General features: G+C 59.9%; 9 protein-coding genes across 9 annotated transcripts; 5 read left to right on the forward strand and 4 right to left on the reverse strand.

The window, feature by feature from the left end:
* Positions 1 to 378: 378 nt before the first annotated feature.
* Positions 379 to 1,323, forward strand: SPSK_06490 (major facilitator superfamily transporter sugar; the record flags this gene model as incomplete). Its single annotated transcript, XM_016733195.1, has 1 exon — positions 379 to 1,323. The coding sequence occupies one exon, from the start codon at positions 379 to 381 to the stop codon at positions 1,321 to 1,323; it is 945 nt and encodes a 314-aa protein (XP_016592616.1).
* Positions 1,324 to 1,354: 31 nt separating this feature from the next.
* SPSK_10721 (uncharacterized protein) lies at positions 1,355 to 1,774 on the forward strand (the record flags this gene model as incomplete). The annotated part of the gene is made up of 1 exon (XM_016737022.1): positions 1,355 to 1,774. One exon carries the CDS (start codon positions 1,355 to 1,357, stop codon positions 1,772 to 1,774), a length of 420 nt encoding a protein of 139 aa, XP_016592617.1.
* Positions 1,775 to 2,056: 282 nt separating this feature from the next.
* Positions 2,057 to 4,956, reverse strand: SPSK_05921 (GTPase-activating protein GYP7; the record flags this gene model as incomplete). Its single annotated transcript, XM_016732629.1, has 3 exons — positions 2,057 to 3,114; positions 3,195 to 4,650; positions 4,729 to 4,956. 3 exons carry the CDS (start codon positions 4,954 to 4,956, stop codon positions 2,057 to 2,059), a joined length of 2,742 nt encoding a protein of 913 aa, XP_016592618.1.
* Positions 4,957 to 6,023: 1,067 nt separating this feature from the next.
* On the reverse strand, positions 6,024 to 8,513 carry SPSK_05967 (mannosyl-oligosaccharide glucosidase; the record flags this gene model as incomplete). The annotated part of the gene is made up of 1 exon (XM_016732675.1): positions 6,024 to 8,513. The coding sequence occupies one exon, from the start codon at positions 8,511 to 8,513 to the stop codon at positions 6,024 to 6,026; it is 2,490 nt and encodes an 829-aa protein (XP_016592619.1).
* An 878-nt stretch (positions 8,514 to 9,391) lies between these two features.
* On the forward strand, positions 9,392 to 10,683 carry SPSK_06321 (protein arginine N-methyltransferase 1; the record flags this gene model as incomplete). Its single annotated transcript, XM_016733027.1, has 4 exons — positions 9,392 to 9,504; positions 9,591 to 9,604; positions 9,681 to 10,142; positions 10,205 to 10,683. The coding sequence occupies 4 exons, from the start codon at positions 9,392 to 9,394 to the stop codon at positions 10,681 to 10,683; spliced, it is 1,068 nt and encodes a 355-aa protein (XP_016592620.1).
* Positions 10,684 to 11,352: 669 nt separating this feature from the next.
* On the reverse strand, positions 11,353 to 12,981 carry SPSK_06203 (phosphoacetylglucosamine mutase; the record flags this gene model as incomplete). The annotated part of the gene is made up of 1 exon (XM_016732910.1): positions 11,353 to 12,981. The coding sequence occupies one exon, from the start codon at positions 12,979 to 12,981 to the stop codon at positions 11,353 to 11,355; it is 1,629 nt and encodes a 542-aa protein (XP_016592621.1).
* Positions 12,982 to 14,211: 1,230 nt separating this feature from the next.
* On the forward strand, positions 14,212 to 15,993 carry SPSK_06137 (crossover junction endonuclease MUS81; the record flags this gene model as incomplete). The annotated part of the gene is made up of 1 exon (XM_016732844.1): positions 14,212 to 15,993. One exon carries the CDS (start codon positions 14,212 to 14,214, stop codon positions 15,991 to 15,993), a length of 1,782 nt encoding a protein of 593 aa, XP_016592622.1.
* A 184-nt stretch (positions 15,994 to 16,177) lies between these two features.
* On the reverse strand, positions 16,178 to 17,025 carry SPSK_10710 (riboflavin synthase; the record flags this gene model as incomplete). The annotated part of the gene is made up of 2 exons (XM_016737012.1): positions 16,178 to 16,854; positions 16,995 to 17,025. The coding sequence occupies 2 exons, from the start codon at positions 17,023 to 17,025 to the stop codon at positions 16,178 to 16,180; spliced, it is 708 nt and encodes a 235-aa protein (XP_016592623.1).
* A 2,540-nt stretch (positions 17,026 to 19,565) lies between these two features.
* SPSK_06082 (1-alkyl-2-acetylglycerophosphocholine esterase) lies at positions 19,566 to 21,506 on the forward strand (the record flags this gene model as incomplete). Its single annotated transcript, XM_016732790.1, has 1 exon — positions 19,566 to 21,506. One exon carries the CDS (start codon positions 19,566 to 19,568, stop codon positions 21,504 to 21,506), a length of 1,941 nt encoding a protein of 646 aa, XP_016592624.1.
* Positions 21,507 to 21,695: the final 189 nt, after the last annotated feature.

Raw genomic sequence — 21,695 nt, forward strand, 5'->3', positions numbered from 1 at the left:
CTTCGCTTCGGTGTGCAAGGCAAGAGCCGCCGCCCGCTCTTTTCAAACCGAGCCGCCTCTTCCCTTTCCACTCCGTATACCACATCCCCTTTACCTTTCTTGTCCTCCCAACTCCAATTACACCTGTCTTTTCGTCGTGTCTCTCCTGTTTCGAGCCAGCTCAACTCCCAACATCGTCCATCTCGCCGACGTCCATCCATTCCAGTCTCTGGTGCGGGCCCACTCGACGGATATACAGGCAGACGACCATCTGCCCCTTTGACGGCCGCGACATACGACGTCCGGCTTTCGACTTCCGCCTTTGTTGACGACGACTGCATTTCGTCTCGTTCGATCTCGCCCTTGACACCGGTCACCTAGCCAACCGGGCGTCCCACCATGGCCTCCTGGTACTCCAACATCCTCACCACCACCACCTCCCGCATCTCCAACCTCCGCTCCACCCTGCTGGGCGGCGACGCCGACGGCGACACCGAAGATGACACCCATGTCTGCCGCGTCCTCCGCGCCTACTACACCGAAAAGGGCCGCAGCTTTCCGCAGTGGCTGCCGCCCGATCCCAAGGCGCCGCCGCCGCCCGTCGCTACGGTCGTCCCGTCGGGCCCGGGCGTGGGCTCCCGCTACGGCGGCGCTGCGCTGAGTGGCGGCGGTGCCGGTGCGCCGCCGAGCAGCAGCCTGTCCTCGCTCTGGGACAACAATGCCAATGCCGCACAGGCGCAGCCCGTGGGCGGCTCCTTGCGGCAGACGGCCCGCGTCGGCGGCGTGCAGGGCAACCGCCTCTCTCCCTTTAGCAACCGCAACAGCGACCCGCCGGCGTCGGGCGGCCCTGGTGGCCCTGGTGGCCCCGGCCCCCGGCCCCTGCCGAGCCAGCGCATGGGCAGCTACCAGAGCACGCAGAGTGCGGCTGGCGCTCTCGACCGGAACAGCGGTGGTGGCGGTGGCACACCGGGCTCGGCACAGGACAAGCTGCGGAATCTGTTTAGCAGCGGCGGCGGGAGCGGCGGCGGCAGTGCAGGCGGCAGCCGGTCGCAGAGTCCAGCACAGTATGGCGGTGGAGGTGGAGGTGGAGGCGGAGGCGGCGCCTCGTACAGCCGCGGCGGCGGCGGTGGTGGTTACGGAGGTGGTGGCGGACGCAGTGGTGGTGGTAGTGGTTATGGCAGCGGCGGCGGCGGCGGCGGGGGTGACCGTCCTTTTGTTGCAGCCAATGCGCCGTGGGCAACGGATGGGTACGAGTACGCGGGCGGAGGTCGATCGTCAGGCGGCCTGCCCAGTGGACCACGGCGTGCTGGTGGGGGCTTGCCGAGCGGTCCTCGTATGCGGTGAGGGGCTGGGAGATGCGGAATAGACGGGCAAGATGAGGGACAAGGTGAAAACGACACGAGGGCCACAGTCACTGTCCACAAGTGACCATGGGTCACGGCTATGGTATGTGGTACACAACGAGGGGAGACTGATCAACAAAAGCGACAAGCCGCGGAACGACGACAAGCGAAGCGACTGGGTCACTAGAGGAGCATACTGCGACCTGGACGCAGCGCACACTACACAGCAGGACTTGTGCATCGCGGACATTACGTTCATCTGCGAGCGGCGCACGGTTGTTGCTACCGCCCACAGAGACTATGATTCCACGCTGCAGCACACTGCTGTTGTGGAACCGGCCCCTCTGGGAAAAACGACAGAAATAAGGCGGCAGGCTGCCTGTTTCGTGAACGAGCGTGTTTGGATGAACAATCCAATCTGCACAATAATACGAGAGGCAGACTTCATATGAGATAGTAGAAGCAGGAATAGCACGACACAAAATTACTAATATCACTGCATTTATGTTGGACGTCTGTTGTCATGATGAAGGAAAAGAGAAAGAAAGTTTGTGTTTATATTGCAAAATGATGAGGGCAGTGCGTGATGAAAGACAACAGACAAAAAATGAAAACAGAAGACAGGACAAAAAATGCAAATCCCGCTGTATCCTAAACCTCGTATCGTAGATGTAGTACAAAAGGACATAACAGAATAAAAAGAAGACAAAGAAACATCCACCCCACTGCATTCTCTACTTTTTCATGTTGCCCCAGAGAATCTTGTCGCTGCCAGGCTGGTTCTTGGGCACCACGTAAATGTTGCGGCTCAATAGGCCACGAAGTTCCGGCGTGATGATCCGCTGGGCCGCTTTGGCTGGTGCAGCCGCAGGTTTGGGCGCAGTGCTGTTGCGTGCCTCCGGTGCCTTGCCAGCGGCAGCCGCCGAGGGACTCGATGACGACGCCGGCTGGTTGTTGCCCGGCATGCCCGGCATGGAATTCATCTCGGCGCCGCCGCTGCTGCTTGAACTGGCCGGCTTAATCGTGGCATTGGACGATGCCGTTGACGCTGCAGACGCTGCAGAAGCCGACGAGTGGTCCGTCTTGAGGCGCGGCGCCGGGAAATTGTTCTGCTTGTCGACGGCCTCGACGAGCCGCTGGAACCGCCGGAACAGCGCCTCGGCGCGGATGAGCGTCGACTCGAGATCGATGGTGCCCGACAGCTCGTTGACGTACTTGAGCACCTCGTCAAACTGCTCGAGGTGCATCATGATGACGTCGCGGTGCTTCTCGAGGATGGCGAGCGCGATGAACAGGTGGAAGCTGCTGCTCAGGTAGTCCGTCCACAGGCCCTCCCACAGCCGCAGCACATCGAGCCAGTCAAATTCGCGCTTGTACCAGACCAGCAGCATGCGGAAGAAGAAGAAGAAGTTGGTGCTGTCCGCCTTGCGCAGGTGGTCGTACAGCTTTGGATCCATAAACTGCAAGAGGTGGTCGAGCGCCAGCAGCTGGGCGCGCATGCCCGACTGGTCGCGCAAGAAGTTGCGCTCCATGCGCTCCATGAAATGCTGAAAGGCCCAAAACGCGAGGGCGTCGTCCTGCACGACGGCGTAGATGGGCGCCAGCAGATCGGACATGCCTTGCACGTAGCCCAGCTCGCGGTTGTACTCATTGTACGTCAGGAGCAGGTCCTTGAGCTGTTCCATGTGCACGTTGGTGCCGACCTCTGCAAACGGCGAGTCCGGGTCGGGGTGCGGGATGTTTTCGCCGGCAAAGATGACTACGTTGCGGTCTGTGCGGTGGACGTCTTTTTCTATAGAGTGTTAGACTGTGCAATGACGGTAAAGGACAAGGAAGCTCTTGGCAACGAGCTCCAGACAGGGAAATGCTTACCGATTCTCCCGCGCTGCTCGCGCCACCACTCGCCCTCCTCGCCCTGGCCGCCCAGGTCGACGAGACGGTCCCACCACTGGCCCTTGAGCTTGATGTACTGATCACGCAGTGACGCCGTCCGGGCTTTGCGCTCGTCGGCCGTGCTGTACCACTCGTGTACACCGAGCAAAAAGAGCCAGGCCTCCTTTCGGACACCGTCCTCGGCGTGCAGGCCGCCGTGGAAGATGCGCTCCTTGACCTCGTCGGTCGTCACCGACAGGCGGCCGGTCCGGGCGTCGAAGAACGCGTTCCACTCCTTGAGCGTCACGGGCTTGCGGCGCTCTTCGAGGGAGAGACCGGTGGCGCTGTCGACAAGCTCAAACTCGCCGACGTCGGTGTCCTCGAGCTCCATAATGTCGTGGGCCGTCCAGATGCGCTGGTTGCGGTCGCGATCGCTCTGCTCCGCCATGCCCATGGCCCAGCGCGCAAGGTATATGCGGGCGCTGTCAAACTCCTCCTGGATGGTCTGCACTTCGGGGTTGCGCAGCAGGCGGCGCATCTGGGGTGGGACGCGCGGGTCGTCGAGCACGTTCTGGGCGGCGTTGCGTGTGAACGTCGTGACCTTGCTGAACTTTTCCATAATGTTCCAGCCCGTCTCCTTGACAAACTTCATGAAAGGATCCATGCCGGCGTCACGAGAGCCACCACCGCCCGTCGGCTGGCGTCGGCTGGACGGTCCCGCGGCCCCCGGTGCCTGGCCCGAGGTCCGCCGGTCGCCGGCCGTCATGCTGTCTCGCTTGCCAATGGCCGAGACGGAGCTCGTGGTGAGCTTGCCGCTGAACGCGTCGCTGTCTTCCTTGGTGGGCTCGACGAGATAAATGTTGGGCTCGGCGCCGCTGCGCTCGATGTGGATGTAGCGGCGCAGCCAGCGGAGGACCTCGTCGCCGCCCCAGAACATGCCGCCGTCCGCACCAAAGGGATCGAACGTCTCGCGGGCCCGCTTCTTTTTCTGCAGCATAGTCGACATGCACTCGCTGTCGTGGAAGAAGAGTGCCGGGAAGCTGTCACCAGCACGGGTGTTGATAATCACAGACCCAAACCACCAGCCCAGGCTGGGCGGCCGCACGAGCAGCGAGTAGATGGCACTGACGGGTATGGCAAAGGCATAGTGGCCGACGGAGCCCTGGTGGGTGGTAATGGTCGGCGGCGGAGGAACGAGGTAGGTCTGGCGGGGCGGTGAGTCGCCCTCGTCGTTGAGATCGACTTTGACGTAGACACTGGCAGCGTCACCAAGGGACGACTCGGGCAGCCATGCGAGCAGGAGGTCAGACGAAGACGGGTCGAGGGAGGCAGAGTTGAGCGAGGAAGACGATGTCGGGCGGTCGGCATGGCTGTCGCGGCGAGCGGGCTTCTGCTGCAGCAGGGCAATAAAGCCGCTGATGTTGTCTTTTGCAGAGGGTGTAGGGTGGATGTAGACCTGGGAGGTTAGCCGATTGAGTCAAAGTCGACAGCCAGTCACTAAAATGGAGAAGAAAGACAAAAACAAAATACTCACCTTGCTCTTGGAGTAGAGCAGCTTCACACCACGGCCTGTCTCCGTGTGCGTCACGGTGTTGTAACCGCCCTCTTCGTCGTCACTCATGGCATAGTAGCTGCCCTCGGGCGAGGCACTCCGGCGGCGGGCCGTTCTTGTTGTCGCCGTTGCCGGTTGGGCGGTTGGCTGTGATGTCGAGGACGACTGCGGTGCTGGTGTGTCGCCGCCTGGTGCTGGGATCTGGGTCATGATGCGGTGGTGGACTGCCCACAGAAAAGTCGAGTATGCGCAAGTATCAGCCTCAAACGGTAACTAGTCGGCTTGCATCGACCAGACGACAAAAAAGATCCAAAGATAAACGGCTGTCGCTCAGCTGATATTTCAAGGCAGAATTTAGAGAGGAACGGCCTATGACGGCATAGGTTCGCTGAAGTGGGGTCGAGATACAGCGGCCGCAATCGACAATGCACGACCAAGACACCGGATGCATGAAGAGAGCGTTGGTGACAATAATAACGCTCGATACGAAGAGAGGGAGAAAAGAGAGGAAGACAAGAGACGAAAAGAGAGAAATAAAGAGAGAAAGAAAAAGGAGCTTAAAGCGAGGTTCGTTTAGGCGTGGCAGCTGACTGACGTCGAGATCGGGAAGGAAGGGAGGGCTCTGCTGATGGTAAGTGCGCCGCGTGGGTGGGCGGAGCGTTTGGTGCGAGTGGCGGTTGCACCTTCCTTCAGTGAACGAACACACGAGAACGTGCCGGATTGGCAGGCGCTGCTCAGCGGCGACTTCCTAAAAGCCCCAAATACAGACGCCAGACCACAACGAGTTGGGCAAGAGCGACCGGCTGAAGACAAGCTACTAACAATGAGAGGAAAAGAAAAAAAAAATGACAAAAGGTAAAATGGTACACTGATTGTAAGACAGTTTGCGATTTCGCCCGTTTCCTGGCTACCTTTCCCGTAAATGGGGTCGGTTGTCGTCATCAGAGTACGAGGCTGTGTGCACCGTACGTCTAGCCTCCAGGCAGCCTTTTAATGAAGAATGTGTGGGGAAGAAGGCAAAAAGCGAGCAATTGGCGACTCACATCACGTTTTTCTCTGGAAGCATTTCATGTTTTTTTTTTTTCGGTCATTATTGTGACGATTATTGGCCGTATTGAACGTCAGTGACGATTCATATGTATTTTGTTTAAAGATTTCGTACTTTGTACCTCGAATAATCAGTCGCTCCATCCATGACAGCCGTCATTCGACGGCCTCTTTTCAATGTTCTATAAAGTCGCTGCTTTTCTTTTTCTCATTCCTCGCATGCCCCTTGTCTATAACTCGTCCCGGACGTGGCCCGTCGTGACGTCCACCTCGGGCATCGCCATGATCTTGACCACCAGGCTCGTCCAGCCCGTAAAGTGCTGCGTGCGCTGGCCCTTGCCCGTCTCCGGGTTGTACTGCTCCCACGCAAAGCCCGTCTCCTTCCAGCTGGCGTACACCGTGTCCACAATGTTGCGCCGCAGCCGGTTGTACAGGTCCGCCGCCCGCGCCCGGAAGGGACCCGCCTGCTGCCCCAGGGCCTGCAGCTGCACCAGCGCCAGGTAGTTGATGTTGATCCACACGGGGCTGCGCCAGTAGTTCTCGGCCGTGCCGTACAGCGGGCTCTTCTTGCTCAGGCTCCGCAGGCCGTGCGGGCTGAACAGCTCGTCCTCGTCGCCCAGCAGGTCGAGCAGGCGGCCCACCTTGGGGTTGGTCGGCTCCAGCAGGCCCACGAGCAGCGGGAACAGCGAGATGTAGCCGCGGTGGCACACGAGCTTGTTCTCCTCGTAGTCGTCGACGGTGGCGTCGCAGTAGCAGCCCTCGTCCTCGGACCAGTGCAGGTCGTCGAGGTTGCGCGCAATGGCCTCCTGGATCGCGCGCAGCTGCTGGGCCTCCTCGGTCGACGCGTCCGTGCCCAGCACCTCGGCAATGTTGAGGAGCGACCGCGTCATCATGCCCATCCACGCCATCAGGTCGACGTGCAGCTCGCCCGGGTGCGGCGGCTGCGGGCGCGGGTAGTCGTCAAGGCCGCTCGTCAGGACGTGCGCCTCGGTGCGGCCCCGCCAGCGGTAGGCCTCGCGCTTTGAGAAGGCGCTGCGCTCGTACGACTTGATGTCGCCAAACTGCGTGCGCCGGAACCAGTCGTACTGCCGCCGCAGCCGCGGGTACAGCGCGCGCAGGTACTCGAGGCCGAGCTCCGTGTTGTCGACGAGGTTGCTGCTGCTGCCGGCGGCCGCGTCGTGGCCGGCCGTGCCGTTCGCCGCCTGCCGCAGCTTTTGGACAAAGCGGTCCACGACGAAAAAGAGCGTCGGTGGGTTGGCGTAGTGCGGGTACTGGATCTGGAACTCGGCGGGCACCTTGCTGCGCGCCTCGGACCCCAGGATCTGCTCGCGCGCGATCCAGCCGTCGTCGTCCATCAGGTTGAACCAGCTCTTGACAATGTCGAGCGTCAGGTCCATGTCCCAGTCGGCAATCGGCAGCAGATGGAAGCCCTCGTCCCACAGGAAGCCGCGCGGGAAGAAGGGCCGCGACGGGATGCTGGTGAACAGCTCGTACGGCCCATCCATGGTCTCGCGGTGCGCGGCGCGCGCCTGCGCGGCGTCCTCCCAGAACCCCTCGTCCTCCTCCTCGTAGGCCGCCGCGTACGACCGGTCGGCAATGCCGTAGCCGTAAAAGTAGCCGATGCCGCCAATCAGGTTCGAGAACATGCTGTGCGCAAAGGCGCGGTACGTGTCGGCCGCGAACGGCGCCTGCAGCGAAAACACCTTGTTGAATTTCGCGCCAAACGACTCGCTGGCCGCGCGGATCTCGCGCGTCACGTCGTCGCTCGTCAGGTCCTTGCCGGCCGACGCGCTCGAGAAGAGAATGTCAAACTCGAACGCGCCCTCGTACATGCGCTGCACGAACTGCAGGTTGCCCGGGCCGGGCTGGTTGCCCAGCTGGTACACGTGCCACGGCGGCGGCGCCGCGTTGGGGTCGTACGCGGCAATGACGTGGTCGACCGCCTCCTTGATCCGCTGGAACAGCAGCGGCTTCGTCTGCCACAGGTGCTCCTCGGGCGCCGTCAGCGACTGCACGACCGTCTTCTCGAGGTCGCGCTCCGCCGCGTACGCGTGGTCGCTCTGCGGGTGCGCGCCCGTGCCCTTGGTCACGACCACCTTGTAGTCGCCGAGCCCGCTCGACGCGCCCTCGAACGTCACGTCGCCCGCGAAGCCCAACTCGTCCCAGTCGCGGCCGGACACGTCTGCCACGCGGATCGCCGAGCCGTCCTCCTCCTGGGCCAGGTAGAACACCACCATGGTCTTGACGCTCGCGTCCGGGTGGTCGTCGGTCGGCGCCTTGGGCCGCGGCACGCCCTTGATGCGCGCGCCCCAGCTGCCGCCGTGGGCCCCGCCCGGCACCTTGACAAACGACGTGGTAATGTCAATGTTGTTGAATGTGTCGTGGATCGTCTGCGCGCCGCCGCGCCGCGTGTCGTACTCGTCCCAGCCGTAGCCCTCCATGCCCTCGTTCTGCTCGCAGGTGTAGCGCACGTGGTTCTGCAGGTCGGTGTATGTGTCGGCGCGCCCCCACATGAGGCCGGACACCAGGCTCTTGGGGATCCGTGGCCGCACGCCAAAGTAGAGGTTGGGCCGGTAGGGGCCCCAGAGCAGGCTGTCGTTGTTGAGCCGCGCCGTCTCGCTGAAGAGCGCCGATTCGTCGCCGGTCTGTGCAGCTGCACTGTGGCCGAGACCGGCAATGGCCACGCCGACGGCAAGGGCCAATTGGCGCATGAACGCCATGGCAGTGTTGTCGATGAAACCAGGTATCACAACGAAGACGCTCGATGGTATCCGTCTTGGTGGTGATTGAATCCAAGCCAGTTGTATGTGGTCGGAGTGGGATGGAAAACCCGATTTGGTAGCTGCGAAGCTCCAGGGGTTTGGATGTGAACACGTTGGAGAGCTTGGCCCTAGTGGAAGGTGGTTCCGGGGTAGGAACACCCCCAACCGACGTGCAAACGCACTAGATCAGGGGTGTTGGAGGCGGCAACGGCAAGCACGTGATAACGGCACAAGCAGATATTTACTTTGTCTCTTTTGGTATCTGGCACAACCATGAGTCTCTGTGAGATATGGTTTTCCAGGGACGAATGGCGGCACCTTTTAACATTGCTGTAAACCATACGTACAATATAATGCTAGAAAAGTAATTAAGTCTCACATAGCGTTTCTTAAGGCGGCGTAAAGAGTTGTTCTTACAGACGCTAAAGGTGAAGGGGCTAGACCCAACACCGCCTGGCGTCCGCTATGGGCTGGCCCTGGCCAGGCCACTGGACCGCTAACAGGCCTCACCGCCCTCCCGCCACGTACGGCAGAATTCGCCTAGCGGGGCAGTGATGGACGCTTTTTTTTCTTTTTCTTTTTTTTCTTTCTTTTACGGTCGTCTCTTCTCGGCTCTCGATTCGAGTTGGCGTCTCGTCTTCACCACCTTTTCCATCCTTTCTTCTCACCCACTCTCCTTTTTATACTCTGCCATTACACCTCCCACGGCAACAAACAGAGGCTCATTTTGACCTCGTTGTCCCTTTCTCCCCTTCCTTTGTCTTTTTACTACCCGACCAGCCGTTCATTTTTCTTTTCTCCTTTCCCCCCTTCTTTTGAATATCTTTCAATACATCATGGCCAGCATGGATCAGGACAAGCCCGCACAGGTCGGTGAGGCTATGGACGTTGTCAAGGCGGAGGAGAAGTTCAAGACCATGGAGCACTCGGAGCAGCACTACTTCAATAGGTAAGCATCCCCTCGAACCTGTCTGTCTCATTGCCTTCGCGCCATTGTTTTGTTATGTTGTGTCCCTTGCTAATATGCGCCTCCAGCTACAACCACCACGGTACGTGACGCGAAACATGAGACGCAAGACAAGCTCGAGGTTCGAGACGATACATGCATATGTACTAACCCACCAGGTATCCACGAGGAGATGCTCAAGGATGAGGTCCGCACAAGATCGTACATGAACGCCATTGTCCAGAACAAGCACATCTTCAAGGACAAGGTCGTCCTCGACGTCGGCTGCGGCACGGCCATCCTGTCCATGTTCGCCGTCAAGGCCGGCGCCAAGCACGTCATTGGCGTCGACATGTCGACCATCATCTACAAGGCCCGCGAGATTGTCAAGGTCAACGGCATGGCCGACAAGATCACCCTGATCCAGGGCAAGATGGAGGAGGTCAAGCTGCCGTACGAGCACGTCGACATCATCATCTCCGAGTGGATGGGCTACTTCTTGCTGTACGAGAGCATGCTCGACACCGTGCTGTACGCGCGCGACCGCTACCTGGTCAAGGACGGCCTCATCTTCCCGGACAAGGCCACCATCTTTGCCGCGGGCATCGAGGACGGCGAGTACAAGGACGAGAAGATTGGCTGTAAGTGCCGACCCCCCTTCTCCTGATTTTCTCGACGCTGTGTTTCCCCGCTGACGTTGTAGTCTGGGACAACGTCTACGGCTTCGACTATTCACCCCTGAAGGCGACCGCCCTCTCTGAGCCGCTCGTCGACACCGTCGAGCTCAAGGCCGTCGTCACCGACCCTGCCAACATCCTGACCCTCGACCTGTACACCTGCAAGACCGAGGACCTGGCCTTTAGCGCCAACTTTGCCCTGCGCTGCAAGCGCGACGACTTTGTCCACGCCCTCGTCGCCTGGTTCGACATTGAGTTCTCGGCGTGCCACAAGCCCGTCCGCTTCTCGACCGGCCCGCACACCAAGTACACCCACTGGAAGCAGACCGTCTTCTACCTCAAGGACACCCTGGCGGTCCAGGAGGGCGAGGAGATCCAGTGCGAGCTGCACAACCGCCCCAACGACAAGAACAAGCGCGACCTCGACATTGAGATCAAGTACCGGCTGGAGACGGCAGACGCCACCCGGACAGGCGAGGGCGAGTGCACGTACAAGATGTGCTAGACGGGCGGCGAGGCAAAGAAGATGAAAGGGGGCATCGATTTTCAAAGGAGAAGAAAAAAATGGTGTCGTAAAAGACACGCTTCGGAAATTTTTCATGTCGCTTACATTTTTGGTTTTTGACTGAATGGTGTTTGGCTGGGTTGTTTTACATGTCCCGTCATGGTTCTGATATCTTTTTTAACGTTTTTTTTTTTGTTTGCATCCATTATGATACCTGTGCATGTTATGTGTTACGACGATGCGGTGAGAAATTACGGATGCACTATTCACTGTCACGACTGAGAATATACTATGGGGCCATCTGTCAGAGCACATAAGCGCATTGTTTGCTGCAGATGTCTTACTTTGGTACCGTTCTTTTATTCTTTTTGTTGACTGTTGCAAAACGACGAAATCAAAAATCAATAAACCAAAAGTCAAAACGTCAAAAAGTCTAAAATCAAACATTTTGGTAGATTGCTAACTGCGGTAAGCGCGTAAAAACATCACGATTGTCATAAAAACTTTTTTTCACCCTTTCCACATCACAGCACGCGTGCGCTGCGGGCTCGGGTGGTTCTCCGGGTGCTGCAGGTACGGCCCGCCGCTCGTCAACAGCGGCGGCACCATGGACGTCGTGCCCCGCGCCAGTGCGGCCACGTCCACCATGATCGTCGACAGCCAGGCTTCCTAGTTCCCGCCGCCGTAGTGCGACAGCAGGCGCGCGACCTGCTTGGCCAGCTCGTCGGCCTCGACGCGCGTGGCCGCCTCGGCGTACACGCGGCAGGCGTTCTCGGTGCCCGACGCGCGCGCAAACGACCGCGCATTCGTGTACTTTTTGACGCACTGGTCAATCTCGTCCTGGATGCCGGCCGGGTGGCTCAGGCGGCGCTCGGCATCGGTGGTCTGGAACAGGTCCTTGTCGGCGACCTCGACGCGCACCAGGCGGTTGGGCAGGTCGTTGTACGTGAGGGCCCAGTCGCGCAGGCTCCAGACCTTGTGGGCCAGAATGACCTCGACCAGGAGCATGTCCGACAGGGCGTCGCCGACGGTCTGGTTGATGAGGTCGCTGACGGCTGCCAGGGTGTCGAGGGCCTCCTTCTGGGCCGGCGACTGCGGCTCCTTGTTCTTGAACGCCTGCACGGCGTCGGCCGAGAACAGCACGGTGCCGTGGCCGTTGGCCTCAAAGTAGACGCCCACGTCAAAGCGGTTGGCGGCGTGGTGCAGGTGCTTGACGCCCGTGGGCGTGCACACGACGGGCAGACGCAGGTGCTGGGTGATGTAGTTGGTCGAGGCGCCGTTGGCGTAGGCGGTCTGGACGACGCCGATGCGCAGGTCCGTCTCGAGGTCGGCGGCGCGCACGAGGTCCGAAATGAACGAGGCGGCCAGCGACGAGATGCGGTCGCCGTCCAGCATGAAGAAGCCGGTGTCCGGGTCGACCCAGTAGTAGATCAGACGGTCGGCGTCGCCGTCGAACGAGCAGCTGCGCAGGCCCGGCTGCGGCTGCGGGTGGGGCGGGGCCCGCTGCTTGGTCTTGACAAAGTCGGCGCCGCAGTCGAGGTTCAGGATCTCGGGCCGCAGCACGTCATCGTTGACCACCTTGACGTCAAAGTCGACCTTGTCCTTGGGCAAGACTTTGAGGAACTCGTGCAGCTTGGGCCCGCCGACGCCGTTGGCGCAGTCGACGACCAGCGCGCCGGCCACCTTGCGGCCGCGCAGGGCGCGCACAAAGGCGTCGCTCAGCTTCTCGTAGTAGCCGGCCTCGCTGACCTTGCCGTAGGCAAGAGGCGTGCCCTCGGTGTTGGTGCAGCGCGTCAGGTAGTGCAGCTGCGGCGTCGTCAGGATCTTGTAGTCGACGCCCTCGATGCCCGTGGCGGCCAGCGCATCGGCCACGGCAATGGCCAGCGTGTGGCCCGAGGGGCGCGTGTCGCGGCCGTACACCACCTTGCCGGGCGTGGACAGGTCGACCTTGAGCGTGGCGGCTAGCTGGTGGTAGTACTCGACGAGGGCGGCGTCGTCGGCGCAGTTCACCAGCTTGGTGGCATAGACCTCCCACTCCTGCTCAAGCATCTCGCCCATGGGGTCGACAATCTTGACGCCGTTGTCGGCGGGCGGGTTGTGGCTGGCGGTGATCATGACGCCGATGGCCTGGCCGTTGAGCTTGCGGCTGCGCAGGCCGGCGAGCAGTCCAACGCGGAACGTGACGCCGTCGAGCAGGTCCGAGTTCATGCGGAAGCCCGCGGTGCCGTACTTGAAGACATGGCCGGGCTTTGTCGGGTGCTTCTGGGACGCAGCCAGAATCGAGTCGTCGGAGGACATTGTGGGCGGTGGGGGGTTGGAGCGAACTGGGGTGAGAAAGCGAGAGTCACACGGGACAGCAAGAACGCAAGAAAGAGGAGAAGGTGGGAGAGTGACGGGTTTGAGGGGGAAGCAGTGGATGGAGATATTTAGGGGTTGGCGAGGCTGAGAGGATGACGGGTTGGCCAGTGCGGCACTGTGAGGGCCGAGAGGGTGTAATACGCCGTACGAAGAGGGTGGGCAATTGATCGACGGAGCTACACAGGATCCTGGTTACACACCGGGGTGCAGCAAGGAGGGGAAGGGGAGGAATTGGGGACGTGAGAGAGAAAAAAGGAGAGAAGATGAAAATCAGAATTCAGGAGAGTGAAGCGGATTTGTGTCTTTTCCTCTGTCCAAAAGGAGCAGTTGCGAGCGGCGGCCTGTCGTGTCGATATCCGGAAGCTAAAGGCGGCCGAAACGACGTAGCATCGCTCGCACTAGACCGCAAGCTTTCGTGTTAGGAAAGAACAAAACAAAACCAAGGCGGTAGGAGCGAGTGGCGGCGTTGGGGGAGCAGTCCGAAATAAGATACAATAGAGGGGCAGCAGGAGGTGAGACCCTTGTTGGGCCCTGGGTGCAGCTTCCTGTACCTGTAAATGGGCCAATTCTGTGGGTCCTGGCGACCATGAGCCACTGAAGGCACCACTAAGGCACCTCGAGACAACCCCGCGCTGACTGCTGCTGATGATGCGAAACGGCAGGTGCGCTAGCCCGTGGGTGGATGGGGGCTCCTGCCAGTTGTTCAACGGCCGTGCAGAAGAAACGTGGGCTGAATTACGTCGTTTGCAGGAGCACAACTTACAGTGCGATGCACGTGACTGTGCCTGTTAAGACATGTGGGTTGGTGAGTTCCACCTAACGCTTACGATGTACGAAATAATTACAGTGGACTGCGAAGCCACAGCACTCTCTATTTTTAGGCTGCCCACACCACACCAACGCCGCTGAAATCGTGGCGCGGATATACATCGTAGCGCGACTGCTCATCACTGTTTACGCCTCAATTCGAACGCACAACATTCTCGACGACTGCGGCCTGGGGGTTTGCGAATCAAGCCTCACACAATTAACCGTCCATATTTCACTCTTTTACTATTTTTGGACACCGTTTTGGTATTCTTCGAGGCTGCGTCCCGCAAGGGAGACCCGCCGTTGCTGTGTGGTTTATTGCTCGTCTTGTTTGTTTACTTTCAGCCAGCACGCATCGCCATGGCCGAGGAGTGCGCCAACCCGCTGTTCCTCAGCTGGGTCAAGGAATGGTGGGACCAGGCCAAGGAGCGCAACACCAAGGGGGTGATTGCGTACCGGAACGCGCACGAGTCGCTGCGGGCGTGCCCGATCCGCTTTGAGCACCCGGACCAGCTCCTGGCTCTCCGGGGCTTTGGCGCCAAGATGTGCAGTCGGTTACTGGAGCGGCTGACGCAACACTGCACAGCCAACGGACTGCCGGTGCCGCCCAAACGGCGACTGGCGGCGGATACGGTCAGCCGAATCGCGGCAACGGCCCCGGGGCCGTCCAGTTTGGCGAGGACAAACAGCCACAGCATCAACGAAGGCGTCGTGGCCGGACAGCGGCCGCAGCGGACACGGAAAGCATATGTGCCGGTGCTGCGGCAAGGTGGCTACGCGATTCTCATGGCGCTGTCTTCGCCCGAGGCGAACGGCCGCGACTGGCTGGCCAAGCCCGAGGTGATTGAGCTGGCCCAGCCGCACTGCGACGCGTCCTTTACCGTAGCGCCGCCGGGACGGTTTTATACGGCGTGGAAGTCGATCGAGACGCTGCTCAAGAACGATCTCGTGGCCGAGCGCGGGCGGCCGCACAAACGGTACGCCCTCACAGACGAGGGCTGGGAGGTGGCCAACAAGCTGCGGGCGGCCGTCTTGGGCGGCGCGGGCGGCGCGCAGGCAGCGCTAGCAGCACAGGCCGCCCACTCCTTGCCGATACCCGATGGACAGCCCGGCTTGTCGGCGGCGGAGCTCGACCTGGTGCCGGACGGACCGGCCGTGACGTCCGCAGACGTGCTGCCCGAGATTGCGCCGGTCGAGCTGCCGGCCGGGTCGTTTTCGGTGCGGCTGGTTCTCGACATGCGCGAGCGCGTGACGGGCCAGCGCACGTACATGGAGGACGAGCTGGCCAAGAAAGAGGCGAAGCCGCTCGTGCGCGCACTGTCCCTGGGCGACGCGCTGTGGGTGGCCAAGTGCCACGACGCGTCTCTCCTCAGCCGGCTGGGGGCCGAAGGCGACGAGGTCGTGCTGGACTGGATCGTGGAGCGCAAGCGGCAGGACGATCTGGTCAGCAGCATCCAGGACGGGCGGTTCCACGAGCAAAAGTTCCGGCTGCGGCGGTCCGGTGTGCCGCATGTGGTGTACGTGATTGAGGAAGGCGGCATGGACGCGGACATGCTGATGAAGCACGAGGAGCGGATGCAGTCGTCCATTGCGTCGACGCAAATGACCAATGGCTACTTTGTCAAGACGACGACCAAGGTCGACGACACGATTGCGTACCTGGCGAGGATGACCCGGCGGCTGCAGAGGCAGTACGCCAACAAGCCGCTGCACGTCCTGCCGACGGCGGCCCTGACGGCGCAGAACCATGTGCCTTGGCTGCGGGCGCTGCGGTCGGCCGATCGTGCCGGCTCCTATTGCGTCTCCTACGCGGCCTTTGCGTCGCTGACGTCCAAGTCCGAGACGCTGTCGCTGCGCGATGTATTCCTCAAGATGCTCATGTGCACGCGCGGCGTGACGGGCGAGCGGGCGCTGGCCATTCAAAAGGTGTGGAGCACGCCGTACGAGTTTGCCCAGGCGTTTGAGGAGCTCGAGCGCGAGATCCAGGCGACAGACGACGGCCTGGGCGCCGTCGAGGACACCGTCCGCAAGCGCAAGCGGGAGATGGTGTTTGACAAGCTGGGACGGCTGCCGGGGACGAAGCGGCGGGTGACGAAGCCGCTGTCGGAGAAGCTGGCCGAAGTATGGGGAGGTGCATTGTAGGAGAGGAGGGCTGTTTTGTTAATGATACCATGGGTGCATTGGGTGCATTCGGTGCATTGGATTGGCGTTTTTTGTATTACGAGGCACTTGGTCCGGTTTTGGTCATACGATAGGACGTTTATATTCTGTTCATGCTTGTTTTGCTCAACTTTTGTTCCAATTGCTGCTCTTGCACGCTCTTTTCCTACTTTTTCTCGGCCAGCGCGGCAGCCACCGTCTTCTTGACCAGGTCCGCCACGCCGCTGCCGCCGGCCATGGTCTCCAGGTAGCCGGCCATGCTCTTCTCGGCGTACTTGGCCAGCACGTCGACCTCGACATTGATCGTCTCGCCCTCCTTCTTCGCCGCCAGCGCCACGCGCGACTGCGTGTACGAGATCAGCATCACCTCCCACCAGCCGCCGCCCTGCGCCTCGGGCTCGTCGTTGACGGCCGTGACCGTCAGCGACGTGCCGTCCAGCGCAATAAAGCCCTTGTACACGACGTACCGCAGCACGTCGCGACTGCGCGGCGCGAACCGCATCGTCTGCGCGTTGCCGTCGGCCGCCACCTTGGTGACGGTCGCCACCGTGTCCACGTGGCCCTGCACAAAGTGCCCGCCCATGCGCGTGTCGGCACGCACGGCGCGCTCCAGGTTGACGCGGTCGCCCTGCTTGAGGTCGCCCAGGTTGGTCAGGCGCAGCGTCTCGGGGGCGACGCCGACCTTGAACGACGCCGGGTCAAAGGCGGTGACGGTGAGGCAGCAGCCGTTGATGGCAATGCTGTCGCCGAGGTGGACATCGGACAGCAGCGACGAGCCAGAGGGCAGGCTGACCGTCAAGGAGGTGCCGCCGGTCTCGTCATGGGGATCCAAGGTGAGGATTTCTGGGAAGGGGGGAGAGTGGAGATGTCAGTGTCTCTGTCCGTGTCGGTGCCTCATTATGATGGGAAATTGCCATGACTGAGATGAGGCGAGGAGCTTTGTATTCCTTTTTTGTGACGTTGATTTTGTGAAGTTGACTCACCTCCCACCTCTTCGACAATGCCTGTGAACATCGTAGCGTTTAGTGGCGTAGACTCGGTTTGAGGCGCACAAAAAACAGCAAGACAAACAACAGTGTAAGAGTTCACCAGACGACAATATATTAAAAAAGGCCAGCGACTTGTTGAGTCAGGACGATGCCAACGCTAACGCGTGCTTCCGTGCTTCCGACGTCTTCTCCAACAGTCGGCCGAATGCGGGGCCATTTCAGGGCGCTCCCCTCTACGGTGTTTGTCAAGATGACTAATACAGTCTTATGGGTAATGTCAATCAACCATTTTGTTTCCAGCGTGAATGAAGAATCGCCCTACAACAATAAGATGCTTTACTCTATGCCGGCTATCGTTTCCACTTGCCTGTATGTACGACATACATCGAAGATACATATTGATTGCATTGGCCATGACGCGAGATTCTTCCGCGCTATGGGATGAGGTGATGCCTGGAGGACAGCATTTGCTCATTCATTGATAGACGAGGCGCCCTTTGACAGTCTTTTGTCGTTCATTTCCGGCATCTAAATATATCCGACAAAGGCGTTTTGTCATCGCCATGCATGGGGTGCCTCGAAACGTCGCTGATTGCAGTGTTTCATTGTTAAACCGTGTCCAGGACGACACTGCAGACATGAAACAATATAGATGCAACGAACGACCAACAACACCACCAGCGGTCAATAAAGAGCCAGTAGGACTGTAAAACCAACGTTCTCGGTCGGATGTCCCTTTGTATGGTTCAGTGTCCTCAATTGCACCTCTGTTTTAAAGGTCGGCATTTTCCGTGGCTGTCAAAGCTGGTCTCGGCGTCAAAACTCAACTTTGTTCTCACCCAACCCTTACAACTCTTTATTTTGACGCTTTTGACATAAATTGGAATCGGACGTAAGTACTCCTCCAACCGATATAACCAGTTTCTGATGCACGCAATGTCCTTTCATGATATATGCAAGACAAAGACCGTGGCTGTGAAAACACCGAGCACGCAAGTGTCAGGCCTCAGTCAGCCCAGCCAGGAACGAAGTGAGGACCTTTGACGTCTGATGGCATGCAGCCATGGTATTCATGACATCAACATAAGCCTACCACGTCGTGATAAAAGAACCTGGATATAGTTTACAACTTTTGTATCGAGGCTCATGTCTCGAATTGTCTGGAACCTTCCGGCTCAGACAGCTTGTATATCCGTCATACTAGTACCATTTCGGCCTACAAGAATATGCATATGCATGATTACGTCGATTGTACGAAATACACCGTACTCTCCTACGAAATCCTGCGCTTCAATCGTCATCGCATGCAGGATTGATCACTTGCCCATTGAATCGCGTAGAACACTTTTACTGGGGCAGTTTAGGGCGCCGGGCGCTAACCTGCTTCAGCGACCGAGGCACGGCCAACCCGGGGGCAAAAAGTGAAAAGTATTCACTACGGAACGTGTAGAACCGAACGTTTTTTTTGTCAGGTATTCTTGGTGATTGATCACGCGACAGTGTTTGACAAGTTTGCTTTCCCGGTGTCATCTGTTTCGTATTTTCCTCCCAAGATTGTCAATTGAGCCGTTGCGATTTCTCACGAGTTCTGCGTTCAAGACGGTGGAAATTGCAAGTCTTTTGCTAGACGCCTTGCATGCACTGAATCCTCCGCTGAAGCCACTGAAGCCACTGAAGCCACTGAAGCCTGGCCATTGAGGCCACGGAGCTCCACTGAGCGCACCGAATCACAGCAACGGTTCTTGCGTCATAGCGCTTCAGTAGCCAAGCCCAGGCACTGCCATTTTTGCGCGCTTTTCCTCTTTCAGCAACACTGCACGAGAGCACAGGCCGAGTCCTACGCCCCAGCGGGCCAATAGGAAGGCGTGGTTAGGTCCTAACAGCGACAAAAAAGTCTGCCGCCAAGATTGCAGATTACAGGCTGAGGCCACTGGGCGAATGCGAGACGCTTACGACGAACGCCAAAACAGGGAAGGTGGTCCCCCTGGAGCGTCTGGAATGTCGACAAGAAAAAGGTATGTCTCCTTTTCCCATCTCTTTTAAATACCCAGTACTTTGCCAATTCTCGTTTCTGCTCTCGTGATCATTCCTTTCTTCCCGTTCTGTGTTTGGCTCGTATCGCATTCATTCTTTTTTCCCCTTTCCATTGAAACCGTCTCTGTGTGCAGCGTTGTCTCAGCCTGACTTTGCCCACTGTCTTTGATTGCTGCCTGCGCTTATTCACATCGCGACACAAAGAAACACAGCGACACATCGACATCGACACATCACATCCGACAAGCCATCGATTCTTTCCCACGATAAGGCCTCACGGCATCTTCGGCTGAATGTCTGGCATTCCATGCAGATATAAACACACGTACTGCGTGCCCATGCCCTCTGCCGACCGCGGCCCCAATTGACTTTGAAAAGCCTCACTCTGTCGTCGTCTCCAACTGCGTCGACGGCTTCATCGCCAACAAATCTCCAATCTCCAACTTTATCTCCAACTTTTTTATTCCCCATTTCCATCTCCAATCTTACTTCGACACCGCCCCATCCCGCAAGCTTCAACAGCTGCTCGCCATGAGTTCCATTCGCGACGACAGCCCGGGCGCGGCCGCCAAGATTGGCTCCTACTTCTCGCGGCTCAACCCCATTCCCGCGTTTCCCGACTACACAGGACCCTACAAGGTCGGCACCGTCGACATTGAGATCCCTGTGAGCGATCTCGACTCGCCCAGCCCGGCACCCGACCACGCCGCTGGCCTGCACACCGTCCAGTTCCGCGTCTTCTACCCGACGGCCCCCGACGCCCAGGGCAAGCGCATCAGCTGGCTGCCCGCGCCCCAGCGCAGCCACGTCTCCGGCTACACGCAGTTCCTCGGCATCGGCCCCATGCTCGCCGAGTTCGTGTCGTTTCTGCCGCGCCACCTCCACTACACCTCGATCCCGGCCCTCAAGAATGCCGCCCTGCTCACGCCCAACACCCCCAGCGGCCGCTGGCCGACGATGATCTTTTCGCATGGCCTCGGCGGCAGCCGCAATGCCTACTCGCACATTGTCGGCTCTGTCGCCTCGCACGGCGTCGTCGTCATCTGCCCCGAGCACCGCGACGGCAGCTCGGTCGTGTCCTTTGTGCGCGACCCGGCCGCCCAGAACCGCTTCTTCAAGCAGAACCGCCGCAGCGTCGTGCCCTACAACCGCATCCCCCACAACGAGACGCCCGAGATCTGGGCCATGCGCGACCAGCAGATCCGCATCCGCCTGTGGGAGCTGGGCCTCGTGCACGACGCCGTCCTGCGCATCGACGAGGCGTCGCCGCTGACCAACCTCAACACCAGCACGCCCGTGGCCGCCATGGCCCAGTTCGCCGACAAGCTCGAGGTCCACAACCCGGGCGACATTGTCTGGTCGGGCCACAGCTTCGGGTCGGCGTCCATTGTGCAGCTGCTCAAGACGACGTACTACGCCGAGGCCCCCGAGCTTGCGTCCATTGCCGACCCGCTGTACACGCCGAAGCGGTTCTCGCGCCTGCGCGAGCAGATCACCGAGAAGAGCCCGACCATCCTGCTCGACATGTGGTGCTTCCCGCTGCTGTCGCCGGGCCAGCGCGCCCTGCACGACCTGCCCCTGCCCGTCTACGCCGACGTGCCCACGGCCCCCGGCGGCACGGGCCTGCTGGCCGTCGAGTCCGAGTCGTTCTTCAAATGGAAGGCACACCTGCACGCCACCGCCAAGATCCTGTCGCCCGTCCCCGCGGCGCCCGTCGTCTCGCCCGCCGCCTACGAGCGCCCCAGCGGCGTGCGGCTGCCCGAGCCCAACTTCTTCTTTGTCCAGAACAGCGCCCATCTCAACCAGAGCGATTTCGGCCTGCTGTTCCCCTGGCTGACCAAGAAGGTGTTTGGTGCGGAGGAGCCCGAGCGCGCCATCCGGCTGAACCTGCGCGCCATTCTGCAGATGCTGCGAGCCAACGGTGTCCCGGTGGCCCGGACGTGGGTGGGCGATTTGGTGGACGGCGCGGAGGTGGACAAGCTGGGGCGGCCCACCGCGGCGTCGGCGCCGAGCGACAGCGAGGCTTTGGCCACGCCGACGAGCACACCGACGAGCACACCGACAAGCCCACCCAGCGAGAGCGAGGCCGCCGCCACCCCCGCGGCGGACACACAGGCGGCCGACGCCGCTCCGACGCCTACGGCGCCGTCGCTCTCGCACACCATTGGCGACCGCAGCCTCGCCGACGGCCTGTTTGACGACAAGGCCATCTTTGACCGCAGCGGCCGCGGCACCGTCGACCACTGGCAGTGGATCGACATTGTCGGCCTGGGCGCCGACGCCGCCGACTCGTACAAGAAGGCCACGGTCTCCTCCGAGGTCCGCAGTGTGGACGGTGCGGACAGCGTGGACAACGCCGACAGCATCTCGGTCTGCACGACCGCCTCGGCCATGGACGAAACCGAGCAGGCCATGGAGGCCGAGATTGAGCCGCACCTGGGTGCACCACACATGGTCGCGGTGACGGTGTAACGTCCGTTGTCTTTTTTTTTCTTTGTTTCTTTTGATTCTACACTGTTTGCGATAGACTACTATTTGGATGGGATATACATCTACACTTGGATTTAGATGAGCATTTTCGGAGGATACCTAGCCGGCCATTGGATTTCTGGATTGCCTTGATTGCCTTGGGATTGCCTTGGGTTTGCTGTTTTGTAATAA

This window comes from Sporothrix schenckii, assembly GCF_000961545.1.
Source record: "Sporothrix schenckii 1099-18 chromosome Unknown Cont38, whole genome shotgun sequence".
Lineage (NCBI taxonomy): Eukaryota > Fungi > Ascomycota > Sordariomycetes > Ophiostomatales > Ophiostomataceae > Sporothrix > Sporothrix schenckii.